The sequence below is a fragment of the Triturus cristatus genome, chromosome 4_2 (genome assembly GCF_964204655.1).
Source record: "Triturus cristatus chromosome 4_2, aTriCri1.1, whole genome shotgun sequence".
NCBI lineage: Eukaryota > Metazoa > Chordata > Amphibia > Caudata > Salamandridae > Triturus > Triturus cristatus.
Genome location: NC_140586.1, coordinates 871,135,782 through 871,153,552, shown reverse-complemented (window position 1 = coordinate 871,153,552; position 17,771 = coordinate 871,135,782). Strand labels below are relative to the sequence as shown.

The following is a 17,771-nucleotide window of genomic DNA, read 5'->3' as shown; positions in this document are numbered from 1 at the left end:
TCCTCAGCTTGACTTAATGGTCTAGTGTGAATCCAGGTGTAACTCTACCATAGATCACTAGTATCAGTAATTCAATGACCATGTGAGTGGTCCTGTCGGGTACGTTTCACAGACACTCGAAACTGCAACGCGGACTCAATCCGTTCTGCAGTGTATCTGGCCTTCAGTTGGGAAACGGAGTTCAATTGGGCTTCTCGTTTCCGGACACTGGCCGTTCTGCCTCTAATGCAGTACGTGCTTCCCGTGGCGTCTCTCCGGTTGAGAAATCTAAAAAATCTGTTGTAAATAAATATCGTTTAATCAAATAATGGATGTTGCATCGCTTCATGGTGAAATGTCAAATTGAGTTTCTTGAGCTATTCTAAATGTAACTCAGCTCTAAATTTCACAAAGATTTAACGGGATGACATACTGCTGTTTTGTTAATTATTGAGTCAGGATCATTGTTAGTTGTATTAATTTGATTCCTTGGTCCCTGACTTTTTGGGACAACCCCATTTTTTGTAATGGATGTTGAGCACCGGCATTTGTTTATGTGAGTACATCACGTGGTGGGAGCTTGAGGTGATCCGCAATAGTCCAAAATGTCACACTTGATTAGGTGTGATGGTTAGTAGGTAATCGTGGCACTGCCATTCTACAGGAGTGGCACTGCCATTCTACAGGAGTGGCAGGAGCTGTGGGTGGTACTGCTGTAGGGGAATACTGTGGGCCCTGGCACGGGGCCTTCTAAGATATCTACCTCCTAACATTCGGAACCTCTTCAATTACTTCAAAGTAACAAAACAGTGCCAACAACAGCTCTTCTCTTGGCAATCTCGATAGATACATTTTCTCTTTCCACCTTCGGAGAGTCTTGTGTGCATACCATACCTGTGATTGGCTCAGACGTCGTTCAAACTCCGTTGCGGGTGTTTCCTGATGATAATATCAAACACAAGGAGATGATGGATGGGGCGCAGAAACTTTTCAGACACTCACCCCCAGTCACAGATCTGGGTTGAATCCATCATTCTTTAGCTCACTTCATCACCTCAGTTCAGACCCAGCTATATGCAAATCAGTCTTGACCCTGTGCCTCATGGGAACAGTCCAGCCCGAACTGCCAAGCTAGGTCTTCCTTGAACCGGAAACAAGAATCCTGGGACCGGTTTCTTGGTAACACCCTTCATCAGCCAGGCTAGCTTGAATCCAGTGGCAAAGTGAGCAAGTGACCCACATCTGGGCATACCGTGCCAACTTGGAGCAAACAAATCCATCCATCAACAAGGAGATGATGGACGGAGCGCTGAAACTTTTCAGACACTCACCCCCAGTCACAGATCTGGGTTGAATCCATCATCATTCTTTAGCTCACTTCATTACCTCAGTTCAGACCCAGCTATATGCAAATCAGTCTTGACCCTGTGCCTCATGGGAACAGTCCAGCCCGAACTGCCAAGCCAGGTCTTCCTTGAACCGGAAATAAGCATCCTGGGACCGGTTTCTGGGTAACACCCTTCATCAGCCAGGCTAGCTTGTATCCTGTTGATAATAAGCAGGCCATGGAAGTTGGGTGAGAAATAACTTGTATTTTCAGTGGAGTCATTGTTGCTAAGGCTAACAGTTTTATGGGTAATTGACAGAACGTTATAAAGTTAGTCTGCTGCTCAGCCAGTTCTAGAGCGGGAAAGTCTTGTTTTCTGTTTGAAAGCAAACCTATGTAGCAGAAAGAGATACAGCACACCAGGTTTAGAGGTTCTAAGGGAATCTACCTTCCGTTGGATGTAGGATTGGATGAGGATGTAGCCTTACGGCTAGAGCGGTGGCAGGGGACACTTAACATCTTGTGATTCTAGGCAAATCACTTTGGGGCATATTATCAAGAACGGCGATAACATTATCGACGGTTTAGCGGCAGGAAACGGACGCTAAAGCGGCGATAAGGGGCTTGATAACATGCCTTAGAGATTTCCAATAGAAGCCGAGGTTCTGGTGTGAAGGACATCAAACCTGGGCTTCTATTGGAATTTTCAAGGGCATATTATCAAGCCCCTTAGCGCCGCTTTAGCGGCAGTTTCCTGCCGCTAAACTGGCGATTTTGTTATCGCCGTTCTTGATAATATGGCTCTTTATGTCCCCGTGCTTAACAAAATTAATGTGTCCATCTGTAATGCAACTGGTGCTATGTAAAGCGCTCTGATACCTTTGAGTCACGTTTTGCTGTATAAAACGTTGGAAAAAAATAAATGCTGATAGATCACCCTTATGCTGTGCTTCCCCGGGCTCTCTATTCAATTGAGGTTAGAGACCATTCAACAGGGGCGGTTTGTGTTGAATGGGGAAGAGGGTCCCAGGCACCGAATGCCACAGATTATGGACAGAACTTCTCATGTTTATTTACTTTGTTCGAAATTACTTTTCTATTCTTTGTAGTTTTTCTGTCAAGTCAATAAGTCTTTGCCTTTCCACCTTGAGCGTATTCCGTGAAAATGGTGTCTACTATGATCACGTTGTTCTACAGTGATAAAGGTGACCATCAGCAATCATGGTTCCCCACAAGGATCATGTACGTAGCAGAGCTCCTGGTGCTCGAGAGGGATCCTCGTGCCCCGCAGGGATCCTCGTGCCCAGCAGGGATCCTCATGCCTCATAGGGATCGTAGTGCCCAACAGGGATCCTTGTAACCAACAGGGACCCTGGTACCCAACAGGGATCCTTATTGCCAACAGGGATTTTTGTAACCAACAGTGATCCTGGTGCCCAACAGGGGTCCTCATACCCAAGAGAGATCCTGGTGCTCAACAGGGATCCTCGTAGTCAACAGGGATCCTGGTGCCCAATAGGGAATCTGGTGCCCAACAGGGATCCTTGTACCCAACAGGGATCCTGGTGCCCAACAAGGATCCTGGTGCCCAACAGTGATCCTGGTACCCACCAGGGATTCTGGTGCTTAACAAGGATCCTGGTGCCCAACAGGGATCCTGGTGTCCAACATGGATCCTGGTGCTCCACAGGGATCCTGGTGTCCAACATGGATCCTGGTGCCCAACATGGATCCTGGTGCCCAACAGTGATTCTGGGGCCCAACAGGGATTCTGGTGCCCAACAGGGATCCTGGTGCCCAACAGTGATTCTGGTGCCCAACAGGGATCCTGGTGCTCGACAGGAATCCTCGTATCCAACAGGGATCCTCGTACCCAACAGGGAATAATGTGCATAGCACAGACCACGGTGCACAGCAGTGACACTGGCATGTGCTTGTACTTCTGACAGCTCTCCAAGGCTCAAACAAATGTGGGGTCTGTGGGCTTTACTACCCTGGATCAGGTGATGCAAAGGTCACATATGCGGGTACCAGGAATGATTCCTTTCTCTTATGGAGATGAACTGAAAGTAGGAACCTTCTCTTCTAGTCCCACATCCACACTCTTGTTTGAGGTGGAATCAACCAGCAATCCTCCTCTCAAGTTTTCTTCTACTTAAATCCCACACCTGATAAGAAAAGTCCAAGTCAGTCATGAGATGAATGAACGCGTTGGGTACAGGAGACCATTACCAACAGCTATCATTGTACTTCCACAAGTAGACCAGTGTTGTTGCGATGTCAGTAATCATTAGAATCTTCTTCAGCACTAAGCTCCACTGCCTCTTGTCTAGGTTTGCCTTGTACAGGCACATGCATACATGCATATATAATTGTATACAAACATACATGTGTGAAGTTCAGACCAGAGCCGTTCCACCACTTCCTAACCATAAGCTCCTCCGGAGAGTCTACCTCTTCAGTACAGAAGCCATTTGACGCATACATTGTCGCAGCGTACTCAACAAGTCCACAAGAAAGAAGCATTTTTGGAGGATCACACCCAATTTTGGGGGCTTGCATCCTCACTCAGGACATCCTCATTCCAAGGATACACTATTGGTATAGGGCAGGGCTGTGCTGTGCGTGCATGGTGAGTGCATGTACTGGGTGTATGTCTACATGCAAGTGGTACATGAAGGATGTAGTGCTGTGTAGTGCGTATGTAGTGAGTACTATTCATGATGATTGTAATGTTGTGCAGCATGCGCATGGTGAATGTGTGTGCTGTGTGTATGTGTGCCTACAAGTGGCACAATCACAATACAGAAAGCCTACGGTGCTTTGCAGCATACAAAGGGGATGTGTGTGCTGAGTGCATGCATGCTTTTGGTGGCCCAATATGTTGTGAATGCCGTATTCTTCCTTTGAATATGTAGAGTTAGAAATAAAATACTTCTTAAAAAAAATAAAAGTGAGTATTTGATTGCACATTGATTTATTGCTGCTGCTGCACGCTCTTCGAGGTGTTAACCCATGTCCGCAAATCTATATCCACCCCCCACCTCGGTCTTCGACTGAGAGTCAAGTGCAGAAGGGGTACTTGGCTCAGTTGCTCAAGATCCATAGTAGGCTGGGCTAATACTGCTTTAAACATACGTTAGAAATGCACACATTTTATCCCCAATGATCAGCCTGTCGTTTAATTGATATACACTGACTACACCATGAAAATCTGAGCTCGTCAGTTGGAGTAAATAAACTACACAATTTTTTGTTCCCAAATACTAACTTCCATTTTGAGTAAATACTCCCATTCCCTTTACATAACAAGCATGCCATTTTATGACGAAGCACAAATATTATTTTTTACTTTTGCTAATGCATTAATGGAGGCCCCAGGTGATATCCACTGATCGGCGCTGTAATAACAAGGTTGACTGCTTCAGAGTTTAATGTGAAAGTTAAGGTTCAAGGCATCATCTCTTCAAGTTCTAAGCAGGGCTCTTTATGGGTACTCCTTCTGAGGATCTCCTTCAGAAAGATACACATTGTATTCTTATACCTTCTGATCTCCTCCCAGACATCCGCAGGCGACTCTCAGCCTTTGCCAACCAGGGTTCCTCCACCTCCCACATCGAGCAGATGCTGCTGGAGCTCAAGACTCAGGAAGAGAAGAACCAGCTGGCCCTGGACGCCTTGAGGGACCAGATCGGGCTCATCCAGACAGATTCCAGGTGAGACTGTGGAGAGGGGGATATTTCATCAGAAGCTAGCACTTGTTAGCATCTAGCTGCAGTTAACAGGGACTTCTTTCCCTTATCCATCCATCCACCAACCCACCCATCCACCCACCCACACCTCCACCATCCTACACATCCACCCACCCACCCACTCATCCATCCATCCTTCCATCCAACTTCCATCTAAATCCACCCATCCATCCACCCATCCACCCATCCATCTTTTTATTTTCCCTTCTTTCATTTCACCTTTCCTTTTTTCTACATACATTTCCTTTTTTCTAACCACTTTTCTTTCTTTTCACCCGTTCCTACCAGTGTTTTTTAGGTCTCGCCAAGGCAGCGTTTGCGCTGTCTCTTTAAGACATGCTGTATTCAAGATATGCAATAGACCATGGGTCTCCAACCGGTCGATCGCGAGCTACCGGTAGCTCGCCGACCCTCTGGGAGTAGCTCGCGCTGCTGTATAATTATTGAGACGTGATATAAGCTTTTAATTTTGTAGCCCTTCATTCTCTTTGATAGCTATCAGCCCTTGCCCGCCCTCACACGAACCAGCTGTTCTGATTGGCTGAAGGGAGTTTAGCTGGGGCAGGGCGGGCTGGAGAACGTGACGTTTTTCCTCTTAGTCAGGCGCCACCTGTCTTTTCCAGGCTTTGCCCGCGCTTCGCATTTCTTTTCCATTTGGGCCTCCCGGAGCAGCTGCTGTTGTGAGGTAAGTGGGCCCCTGACCGAGCAGTAGCAGAGTTGGTAAAATGGACTCACTGCATGCAAGGCCCTTTCATTTTAACTTTGGCTGCCACTGCACTTTAGATCTGCCTTCGGTTATAAAGCGCAGTGGCAGGCAACGTTAAAATTAGAAGTCCTTTCAGGCACTGGGCCGGTACCGCGGTGGCAGCATATGTTACAATTCAAGGTTCTTGCCTGCACTAATCCGCTCTCACTGACTTTACCACGCTTTAATTTGCCTTCGCGTAGTAGTCAATGAAAGCGGCTCAGTGCATGCAAGTATCTTTGATTTTAACATAGGCTGCCACCGTACTTTACATCTGCATTAAGCAGGAATAAAGCGTGATAGCCAGTGTTAAATTGAAAGTGCTTGCCTGCACTGAACTGCTTTCGCAGTCATGCACAGGCAAATATATAGCGCAGTGTAGTAATCGGTGAACGCTTTTCACTGATTATTACACCACGTTGTATATTTGCCTTTGCATGACTGTGAAAGCTGTTCAGAGCATGCAAGGACCTTTGATTTTAACATCGGCTGCCACAGTGCTTTACATCTGCCTTAACAGTAATAAAGCAAAGTGGCACCCGAGGTTCAAATTAAAAGTACTTGCATAGGGTTTGTGCAGGTGGGGATTAAGGAGTCTACTATCGTTGCAGGTGTGTTGGCCTTTCTATAATGTTCTGTTCAAACAAGACTTCAGGCAAGATGGTTGTCCGGTGCAGGCCTGATCCAGCAGTAGAGTTGAGCTGGTATTTGTATTGAGTCTGACTCTCGTCTTTGCAGACAAAACAAACATATGTTTCCTGGAAATTAGTCTTGGAATAACCAGCTCTTAACCATTCTTCTGATTTCTAGATGAGTCTGAATGGCTCGAACTTTTGCCTGGAATGCATTTCCTAATTTGAAGGCCTGTATGGAGAAAGTATTGCCAACACATGTTATTGTATGCTGGAATTAATATACCCTGTGCTAGCCCGCAACATAAGTTTCTAGGTTGAAAGTATTTGATCAGTTGTGCCTGTAGTGATTTTGTAGGACCTTTACTACTTTATCTTGTCACTACGTGAGTGATGCCGAATAGCTTGGATGAAAACTTATTGTGACTGGTAACCAGTGAGGAGCTTTCAGCAGAGGAGTGTTGTGGGTGTGTATCTTTGTATTGTGCTGCTAACGCCAGGGCCGGCTTTAGGGCAGCGCGACCGATGCCACTGGGTGCTGACTTTGTGTGGAGGCGCTAATATTATGGAAAAGCACTTTCTGCTGCATTCCTGGCCTCCAGCAAATTTCAGACATTAATCAAATTAAGTAGGTGATGAATGTAATTCCTGGAAAGAAAGAGATAGGAGGTTTGTGTAATAATCTGCAAAGGAATTTTTTACTCATCGTAAGGTAGCACAGAGGGTTAATATGTCTGCTGTAAAGAACTTGCAGATCACAAAGTGCATATATAACCTGATGCAAACAGGTCAGTGGGTTACTACTTTTGTCAGAGAGAATATATTGTTGCTAGCTCTTTATGAGTTAAAATCCTAATGTAGAGCAGTGAGCAAGTAACTTATCAAAGAGCTGCTTGAAAACTGCAAAGTACTGGCTGGCTGGACCGTTTTGATTTCCCCCAGTTATTCATTTCCCTAATATTGCAAAAATAGGTTAATTTGGGTAGAAATCAATTATTATTATTAAAGAGAAACCCCCAACCATGCATGGTGTTAAGTTTTAAATTCTTTGTTTCTGCCTCTCCTGACTAAGCACTTTTAAACTATCCTGCCTACCAGTATGGATGACCTGTGACTCCTATACCTTCTTGTCGTCTGTCTTATTTAACATTTGATTGATTGTCTCTGTGTAATCTGTGTGATGTAGTGTTTTGACACCTTATAGGATTGGCGAGATAAAACTAATTAAATGCATCACAGAGAGAGTGGTTATTAAGTATTTTGTTGAAGAAATTAGGCTTAAAGTTAATGAAACGGGGCGTGGGGGGTCTCTTGGAAAAATGCGTGAGTTACTTGGGGTTTAGTAGCTCACGATGATTTTCACTGACCAGAAGTAGCTCTTACTACACAAAAGGTTGGAGACCCCTGCAATAGACACACAATTGATGGACGGAATGCAGAACAAATCAAAACATTCACCCCCAGTCAAGAGATCTGGGTTAAATCCATCATTCTTTTGCTCACCATGCCACCCCAGTTTAGACTTGGCCATATGCAAAGCAGTCTTGACCCTGTGCCTCATGGGAACAGTCTAGCCCGAACTGCCATGCCAGGTCCTCCCTGGACCGGAACAAGCATCCTAGGACCGGTTTCGGGGTTTCACCCTTCTTCAGCCAGGATAGCTTGATTCCAGTGGCACAGTGAGCCCAGGATCAACGTCTGGGCATTACTGAAAGTATGAGCTATTGGCGTTGCATTATTAATTGCAATGGCAGTACCTCAAACTATCAGTAATGCGAGATCTATTGCATTGCAAATGCTTGTTCTTATCTGTATTCTGTTTGCCCAGTTTCCCTCTCATTGTCCTTTCTTTCTCACTGTAGTGGGCTCCATGAACAGTCCTGCACGCGTATTCCCTTCCTATTTTATTTATACGTTTCTGTCTGCAAACGTGTAGGTAGGCTAAAAAATTACTAATCATAATTTTAGTTGAACTCAGATTATCAGCACCCTGACGTAGCTGCTAAAGTGGGGGTTAACAATGCCATTGCTAGCTGGTACTAATGTAGAGTGTAGTCTTTGGTGACTTTGTCTAGCTCCTGAAATTCCAAACAGGAAGTCTCTTGCCAGGAACATGGATGACCTGGAGGTGGAACGACCACTCACAGTGACTCCATCCTCCATTTGCTGACCCTTGCTTCTAATCATATAGGAACTTCCTCAGAGGTTTGTGTCCAGCAGATGCTGCCTTTGCAGACAGCAGACCCAAAGAGATGCACATAAACAAACTAGTGTTAATGATGATCTGAGCTAATTACTGCTGAAGTTAAAACTATTGAGCTCACACTTTACTGCTGACAGCTCGAGGACAGCTTGGCAGTACTCTGGCTGCTGTGCAGCGCGGGAAGTGTGGGAACCAAACACTTCCAGTGAGTGGGAAGTCTGCAGAGACAGGTAAAGTTTCTCTCCAGCTCATCTACCTAATAGTGATCAATTAGAGCAGTGAGAACAGCACAAAAGGGCAGGATAAAAGTTCCACACTTTCTGCAATCTGCTGCTAGGATTTAGTATTTTACTTCTGTAAAGCCAAAGCAATGAGAGCCCAGGCTTTGAAGAGGAGGATAAGTGGTGCTTTTCCAGGATGCCAGCCAGAGATCTGAAGGAAGTGTGGGGTGGCAGATGATGCACTACCATCTATCCTGCTCTCCCACGGTTTTACTTTGCCAACTTGTACCTTCCTGTGCCTCAGGTGGGTCAGCATAGACCTGCTGCAGGCAGGTCTCTGTGTTGGCAGCGATGCTAGTTGTTCGCCATTGCCAGCGGGGCCATTGCAGTACCAGATAAGGAAAGGCTGCCCGGAGCTCTGGTGGGGGCAGGTGGCAGTAGTCCAGGTGTCTCTCTTTAATATTTGGGGGCAAGGAGATGTAGTTTCAAAAGAAGGTGGCAACGTGCCAGTCTTTCCTTTGTTATATGAGAAAAGCGAGGGAGCCCGAAGGATGGTGGATGAAGGTGAAGGACTTCTCAGGGTTTGGGGTGACGTGCTACACAACTCGGATGTTGCTCTTGTTGTCTGCAATGTCACTTGGAACTTCTTGATGGAAAACAACTCCATTATTGATAGCTTCCCAACTATAAATTCACATGGATCACCACTCCCGGTACTTCCCGACTGAAAACCTTTGACCAGAGCTCGATCCCTTGGATCCAGCGCTAGAAGTCGGGACTAATAGAGAGCAACAAGCAACACCTTTCCAATGGAAGCCTTCAGAGAGGGGCAGGTGAAAGACCTCCGCCCTGTTTGTCAAGTCTACCAGGGCCACGTGTCGTTGACAAAGCAAGAGGTTGCCTAATTCTCAAATACTTGTGAGATTAATATTTTCAGGACAGTAATACCTAAGTGCTTCCAAGCATTGTCCCTTTCTGATTGCTGACTAGATAACCATCAGGAAAAATGTATTCTGTTTTTTTCTAAAAGAGAGCCAATTTATGAGATCCAGCAAAAGAGGCATACCAATAAGTCAACATAATGTAAGGTTAACTAGATGTGCTGTTGTGCTGAGATTCATAGACTGGATGACCTTGCTAATATTGCTGGAGTCAAAGAAGTTAGAGATCTACACAAGAGTCAAATCCCTACATATTACCCTTTGATTTCATCCCTTGGGGCATACAAGCTGGACTGCTCGTATCAAGCGGTACATCATCAGCCTTTTCCAGTTCAGATCTTATATTGAAACTTCATTAACTACTTTAAGCATCCATGCTCCTGGGTACGTCACAGCTGCACATACGCCGCTGGAAAGGGATGTGCCCTAAAAGTTTGTATTGTCTTGTAGAAAGAGCTCACAATCAGGCAACGATCACTCAACACGCACAATATGACAGTGAATAATAGGAAATGATGAAAGTCTTTAACATGGACATATAATTAATCGGTAAGGAAATTGCTCGCTACCACATAAAAAAGTTGGTTGAAGGGGCACATCTGGTGGGGTACGAACATTTAGATGAAACATAAAATTCAGATAGAACTTTACCAAATAGTTTTGCAGTGTTGGTCCTAATAATAACTGGAATTGACCATTTTGCACTCAGGAAGTTAGCACAACATCCTCCACATTTCAATGAGTCAGATTGAGTGTCACACTTCCAGATGCAACCAGTATTGCAGAGCAGTGGTTCTCTCTTAGGGCTTGGGGATCCTTAGCAGGATGTTACAGCCGACCTGCCCCTTTCCTATCTCTTTCCCATTGTACATATCAATGCACAAGCAGCAGAGGTGTGATTGTATTGTTGCAGTAATTCACAGTCTCTAATCCTTGCTTTGAGGGCAACACCAGCTCAATTCCCAGAGGATATCCAAGATCAGGAGAACTGCAGGCGTGTACAGAAAAGATGCCAAGATTGTGTTCCATTTACTCAACAAATTCACAAAGGAGACTCGCTTGGTGCTGTTTGACCTACCAACACAGAAACAAGGGATTCTCTGAAAATGGAGAGGAAATAACGTCACTGCATTCTAACTTCTTTAACATTCCAATCTCTGATGGTAGGTAAAAGAACTGCTGGTTCTGCACAGTCTAGAAACTGGCATTGAAGGTTGCCTAAGATCAATCAATCAATCAATCAATCAATCAATCAATCATGAAATTTGTATTGCGCACTACTCACCCGGAAGGGTCTCAAGGCGCATGAGGGAGGGGGTCTGCTACTGCTCGAACAGCCAGGTCTTGAGCTGTCTCCTGAAGGCGAGGTGGTCCGGGGTCAGTCGCAGGTGGACGGGCAGGGAGTTCCATGTCTTAGCCGCCAGGTAGGAGAAGGATCTTCCTCCGGCGGTGGTTCTCTGGATGCGAGGGACGACTGCGAGGGCGAGGTTTGCGGATCGTAGCTGGCGGGTGGGCGTGTAGAAGGTCAGGCGGTCGTTGAGGTATCTTGGGCCAAGGTCGTGGAGGGATGAATGAACTTGTATTGACATTTTGGCAAGCCAGACCTCCAGAAAGAAAGGGTGACTGCTCCTAGTAGCCACAGTCCCACCCTGGGCTTGGTGGGACAAGTGTCTCCTTAAGAAGGTTCCAGATAGGAGGAATAAACCACAAGGGGTAAATAACCTTCTTGGCCATCTCGTAGTTCTTGACTGAAGATGAAGATTAATACTGAATTCATTAGCAACAGCCAAGCTTGGGTATCTAGAAGTAGACCCAGTTGGTGTTCCAACAACTAGAAGCTAAAATCAGGGACCAAAATTGAAGCAGGGGCGAAGTATACGCCGACAAATAAGGGAACAAATGTGTTACTATACGTCCATCCCTTGGAAATGCTTCCTTATATGCAAGTCAAACAGGAACTGGTATCATAGGAAAAAACTCTCCTTCATCTTCATTTTATAACAATCAATGGAAACCCCCCCCCATCTTAGTCGATGTGCATTATATGGCTAGTCCAGACCGCTCTGCTGAAATTCATGGTATCCGTGTGGCATATGGAGGAGAAGCCTAAATTTGACATCCTTTGCCCAATGCTGAATTCTGCAACCCAGCCACCACCCATTATAACTGGTGTTTCGCACAGGTCACACAACACCCCCTCTGTGGGACTGTGAGCATGGAGACACCAGTGTGGTCTAGGTGGCGTAGAAGCTTAACCACACGCTGCTTGTGGTGTCCTGCAACATCCTGCTCCAGAGTTCTACGTGTGCTCCTTTTCTCTCCTGGACATGTGTAAACTCTGGTAACTTCTTGGCACAGTATTTGGCATCGATACAGTTCTCTGCACGTGTAACAAATAGTCATAGTCAAAATTTATTTTTTAATTAGTTAACATCATTAGAAAAAAAGAGAAGAAAAGTGCAGAATTTAAAATAATATGAAATCAGCAACAGATTGAACCTTCTCATACAGAAAGTAAAGTACATGATAAAACCTGTCTCTTCATGACTATTTGTCGATATAAAAAAATGTTTTTAAGCACATCAGATCCCAACCATTTCAACAACCAGAAGCTGTGAATCTCAGTCATTGTTTAGTACAGACAAACTGGCTCAGACATCTCACAATCAAAGTAGTCCGAGCAGGAGGAGCCTAGCGCGCAACCAAGATGGCCGCATAGGCTTAAGGCTCTCGAGGGCCTCCGCAACCTCCCACGTCTATCCTGACTAAATCCTGGTAAATTTGACGGGCTTTTGCTGATGCATTCGCGCTGAGGTGCCACCAGTTTTCCGAATTCTGATCGGACGCCGGGAACCCGAATGGTTGCCCCCCGAAGTTTGCGGCCTGCTGGTGCCTAGGTCCCGGTCTCGAGTTGGTGAGGTGCCCGGGTACGAAGTGAACAACAGCGGCATGCAGGGCTCGCCATGCCCCGTGCCCCGCACTTTCACTTTCGTTTTCAAGTCTGCTGTTTGAGATCGGCTGAGGGACCCTGGTGTTTCAGAGGAGCGCGGACAACGGAGTGTCTGGCTCGATCTTCGGACTATCCACGGACGTCCTGTCTGCGATCGCAGTGTCGGCTTAACTTAGCCAACGGGTCCCTGTCCCTGGCGCTGGCGGGTGCCAACCTTGGCGGCGAGACTCGAAGGGGACAAGTCGAAATCTAAGTCAACCCGGAGGGGATCCTATGCTCAGGCCAACAACATGGACCGCTACGCGCAGCTAAAGGGATCCCCCGCTGGCCTGCATAAATCGCCTGAGCGGTCTAAAGAGCTGGCGGGCCCAGCGTCGGAATTTACCCTGCAGGACGTTATGGGCACCATTGAGGAGATGAAGGCTGCTGTGGGTCAGCGATTTGATACCCTGGCACATAAGTTGGACGCGGTACTGATCGATGTGAATTTGGTCAGGGCAGACCTGTCCAAAACCAACGAGCGGGTCGACTCCTTGTCACAAGCGGCGTCAAGCCTAACTGTGGACGTGGTCGCCCTGCAGACGGAGGTCCGTCGGTTGCGGCTAGCCAGTGACCAGACTGATCGTCGACTTGAGGATTCGGAAAGCAGGGCTAGACGGAACAATGTCCGTATCATCGGAGTGCCGGAAAGATCGGAGGAATCTGCTGCTGATCTTTTTGTGGAGGACCTGGTGATCAACCGTCTCGCGCCCAAGGGATTGAGCAAGTTCTTTGCGGTGGAACGGGCCCACAGGATTCCGGGTGGTGCGCCCAAAGTGGGTGCTCCCCCGCGGCCTATAATCGCTCGACTTTTTAACTTTCGGGATAGAGATGCTATCCTTCAGGCGTCGCGGGTGGCTGGGCCGCTGAAGTTTGAGAACTCCAATGTCAGCTTTTATCCGGACTTCACGCAAGCGGTCCAGAAACAGCGGCTGGGATTTTTGGGTGTCAAGCGGCGCCTGAGGGACATGGAGCTGAAATACGCGATGTTATTCCCTGCGAGGTTGCGGGTTGAGTTCCAGGGTCGTTCCCACTTTTTTGACCGACCGGAGGCGGTTGGTGACTGGTTGGATGCCCTACCGCGGGGACAGGATCGAGACGATCGGGCGGCGGAGAGCGGACGGGATGTGGTGGAGCAGGACTAGAACTTGGTTCCTGGCGATGGACTAGATTGACTATTCATTGCACCTTGGCTCAATTACACTCTAATCCGGCACATCATGCCCTTCAAATGTCTGGGGGTTGCGGGGAGCTTTTTTGGGGTCCTTTCCTCCTTCTGGGGTTCTTTTGTGGTAAATGTCAGGGCGACAGGCACACTGCAAGTTGGGGGTGCTGTTCGGGCTCAAGCAGGGGTGCAGGGAGGGGGGAGTTGGGGTTTTGGGTCTGTGGGGGAGGGGGGTTGTTGGGGATGGTTGTTGTTTTTTCGTTTCGCAGGGCAATGTGAAGTTGTTTGCTGATTTCTCCGGGTTGTGCTCTCCGGGCTGTGGGTATCATGTGCGGGAGTGGGATGGGGGATAGGGGATTGCGAATCCTTTCGTGGAATGTGAATGGTCTGGGGGACAGGATCAAGCGCGGGGTGGTGTTACAGTTCTTGAAGCGGCTCTCGCCCGACATCGTTTTCCTGCAGGAGACACATTTGGTTGGGAACTCCTTCCAGGCCCTAAATAGGAGGGGCTATCGCCTGGCCGCTCACTCTGGTTTCACTTCTGGCTCTAGGGGAGTGGGCATCTTAGTTAGGAACTCCCTCCCATTGGCAGTGGACGAGGTGCTTCATGATGATAGGGGGCGATATGTGGCGCTGGTGGGGAGATGGGAGGGTAGAACCATTTCACTGGTGGCTGTGTATGTGCCCCCGGGGTTGCAGACGACTACATTTGCTGACTTGGGGCGTTTGGTCCTGGGGCTCCCTGGGGGGGTTTTGGTGTTGGGTGGAGACTTTAATGCCGTGATCTCTGGATTGGAGGACTGTCGCCCCCCCAGGGATCTCCCTAGGGCTCAGGCCTGGTTGGGGAGTTTTTTGGACACTTTGGGACTGGTAGATTGCTGGAGAATGATGCACCCGGGACAAGCGCAGTATACCTTTCACTCGGGGGCCCATGGGAGTCTCTCGAGACTCGACTATATGCTCATGCCGGCGACCCAAGCGGGGATGATTGGGGAGGTGCGTCACGTAGCCAGAGGTATTTCTGACCATTCCCCTATATGGTTGCAACTGAGGGTTGACCCTGGCACAGAGGGAAGAGTGGCACCTATCGGCCCCTGGTATCTTCGTAACCCTAAGATCCGCGCGGAGTTGGTCAAGTCCACTGATCACTACTTCACTGATAATGTGGGGTCGGTGTCGTCGGCTGTCTCCCTATGGGAGGCTTATAAAGTGGTGGTCAGGGGGCAGGCCTTGTCCCTTATCTCCCATACTAAGAGGTGCGAGAGAGCTGAGGTGGTTCGCCTGGAGGCTGAAATAGCTGAAATGGAGGAGGACTTGGAGCGTGGAGTTACTGATGAGAAATTGCATGTTCTCAGCCTCAAACAGTCTGATTATAGCGCGCTAGTCACGGAAGCTGCTAAAGGGATGTATAGAGAGCAGCAAGGGCGTCTGTATGACGTGGGGGATAAGGCCGGAAAGTTGATTGCTTGGTTGGATAGGAAGGAGAGAGCGAGCAGGGTGGTGCCCGTTGTGGAGAGAATGGATGGAGTGCGTGTGACTGACCCTGTGGAGATTGTTGACTGCTTCGCGGATCACTTCCGCGGGGTATACTCTCCGGTTCCGTGCGTTCGGAGGAGGATTCTCGTCTGTTGCTTAGAGACATCGCACTGCCAACCTTATCGGAGGCGGATGCAGCATTGATGGAGGCGAAGTTGTCGTCAGATGAGATTGCTTTGGCCATTCGCTCGTTCGCGTCTGGTAAAGCGGTGGTTCCTAATGGTCTTCCCATTGAACTATATAAGTTACGTCCTGATAAGATAGCGCCGTATCTTCGTGACATGTTTTCGGCGGCACGTGCGGCGGGCTTCCTTCCCCCTGACCAACGCCTCGCCACCATAGTGGTGATACACAAAGATGGGAAGCCACGAGACCGCTGCTGTTGAACGCAGAACCCAAAATTCTGGCTAAGGTGTTGGCGAACCGACTGGTTCGGGTCGCGGGCGACTTGATTCATCAGGATCAGTCCGGTTTTATACCCCATCGGAATACCGCCCTAAATTTGAGGCGGTTGCTGGCTAGAGCCGAGTTTATACGGGAGCCGGCCATCTTGGCGTCTTTAGATGCTACTATGGCGTTCGACACTTTGGAGTGGCCATATATTTGGGCCGTTTTGGCGAAATTTGGATTCGGCCCTGAGTTTATTGGTTGAGTAAAATTGCTATACGCTGACCCACTGGCTCAGGTGGTGGTGAATGGTAGGGTGCCGGCTCCCTTAGCACTGGGAGGGGTACGCGACAGGGATGTCCGCTATCACCCCTTCTCTTTGCGCTTTCTTTGGAGCCTCTCGCCGCCTGGTTGCGTTGGGAGCCGTCGTTGCGAGGCATTAGATGGACGCCGGAGTTCGAAGACCGTGTCTCCCTTTACGCGGACGACATCCTTCTATATCTCACTTCCCCCCGACAGTCACTAATGGTATTGGTGGACGTGTTGACTTCCTTTGGCCGCAACTCCGGCCTGGTTATTAACTGGGCCAAATCGTGCGTCTACGTCCTCTCCGGAAACGCCCCTCTCCTGCCGCAAGACTGCCCTGTTCAGGTTGCTACCCTGGGGTTCAAATATTTGGGAATCTTTATCTCACTGGATCCCGCGGTCCGCTATGAGCGAAACCTTCTCCCTCCCCTCCAGCGACTGAAGGCCGACGTCGCAAAAAGACCGTGCTGACGAACCCCTGGGGATGGCGAACAGTCTGTCTGAGAGCCCCTTTTGCCAGGAGCGACTGAATTTCTGCGGAAATAAAATCCTGGTCTTGTAGAGAAAAATGCAGAGGAGAAGGAAGGAGGGTTTGATGCAGGGGCTGATAAAATTCTATGTGAAAACCCTGAACGGTTTGCAGCACCCATACATCTTTGGAGATCAAACGCCAATTGTGGAGAAAAAATTAAATTCGACCCCCCAGAACCACATTGGAAGCTGGAATCAAGCTCACCTGAAGTGTTGGAATTGTGGTATCCACCTTGATGTCCTCCGGAACGTCCCTTTTTAAATTGCCCTCTCCCCTTACGAGAGGGATAGAATTGAGCACGGGAGCTGAAACTGGAATCTTGTCCACCGCCTCTGTGGGACTGGAATCCCCTCTGAGAATTCTGGGAGCCACGGCCGAACGATCGTCCCCGATGTCGTCCGGCCCTGGCAAAAACCGGTCGAAAGGCTCGTCGCAGGGAAGATTGAGCCTTATCTAGGCCACTGAAAGTTGCCACAAACTTAGTGAGCTCCTTCAAAAAAGGATGCCCAAAAAGAAGCCCCTGAGCTAAAGGGCCGGACTCGGAAGACGAAAGTTCCTCTAGCTTAGGGTCTAATTTGAGAAGAATAGAGCGACGGCGCTCACTTGAAATTGCACAATTTGCATTGCCCAATTGGCAAATAGCCCTTTGAGCCCATTCTATGAGTTCATCTGGGTTGACAAGGGCTGAAGACTCTTTAGCCAAGAATCCGAGGTCTAAAATTTTAGCAAGTGGCCCTAGTAAGTCTAGTAATTTATCCTGGCAGGAGCGCCAAGATCGATCCAGACCCTTCTTGGGGTCTTTGGCATATTTTTTCAGATATGAAACCATTGTTGGGTCCAGCTCTGGAGTGTCAGCTAAATGGTCTGCAAGATCCGGACGCGGACACTCAGACCGAAGGCGGGCCCTAACATCTTTCTCAAAAGGTTGCCTGATGTGAGCCTGAATATACTCCGCCACCGCCGGGGATGGAAGCCAAGAAGAAGAGTGAGGGTGGACAATTTCGGAAGGTTCAAAAGTCAAAACAGGAGGACGAGAAGGGGCATCAACATAATGTT

The 17,771-nt window shown here is 48.1% G+C and overlaps 1 protein-coding gene across 2 annotated transcripts in view; it reads left to right on the top strand.

The window, feature by feature from the left end:
• The window catches only part of CCDC17 (coiled-coil domain containing 17), a 507,736-nt gene that overhangs the window by 127,946 nt on the left and 362,019 nt on the right, over nucleotides 1–17,771 (top strand). For both annotated transcript variants that reach the window (XM_085602872.1, XM_085602873.1), the window contains exon 5: nucleotides 4,869–5,022. In XM_085602872.1, the coding sequence (XP_085458998.1) occupies nucleotides 4,869–5,022 (154 nt within the window). The remainder of the gene's footprint in view (nucleotides 1–4,868; nucleotides 5,023–17,771) is intronic.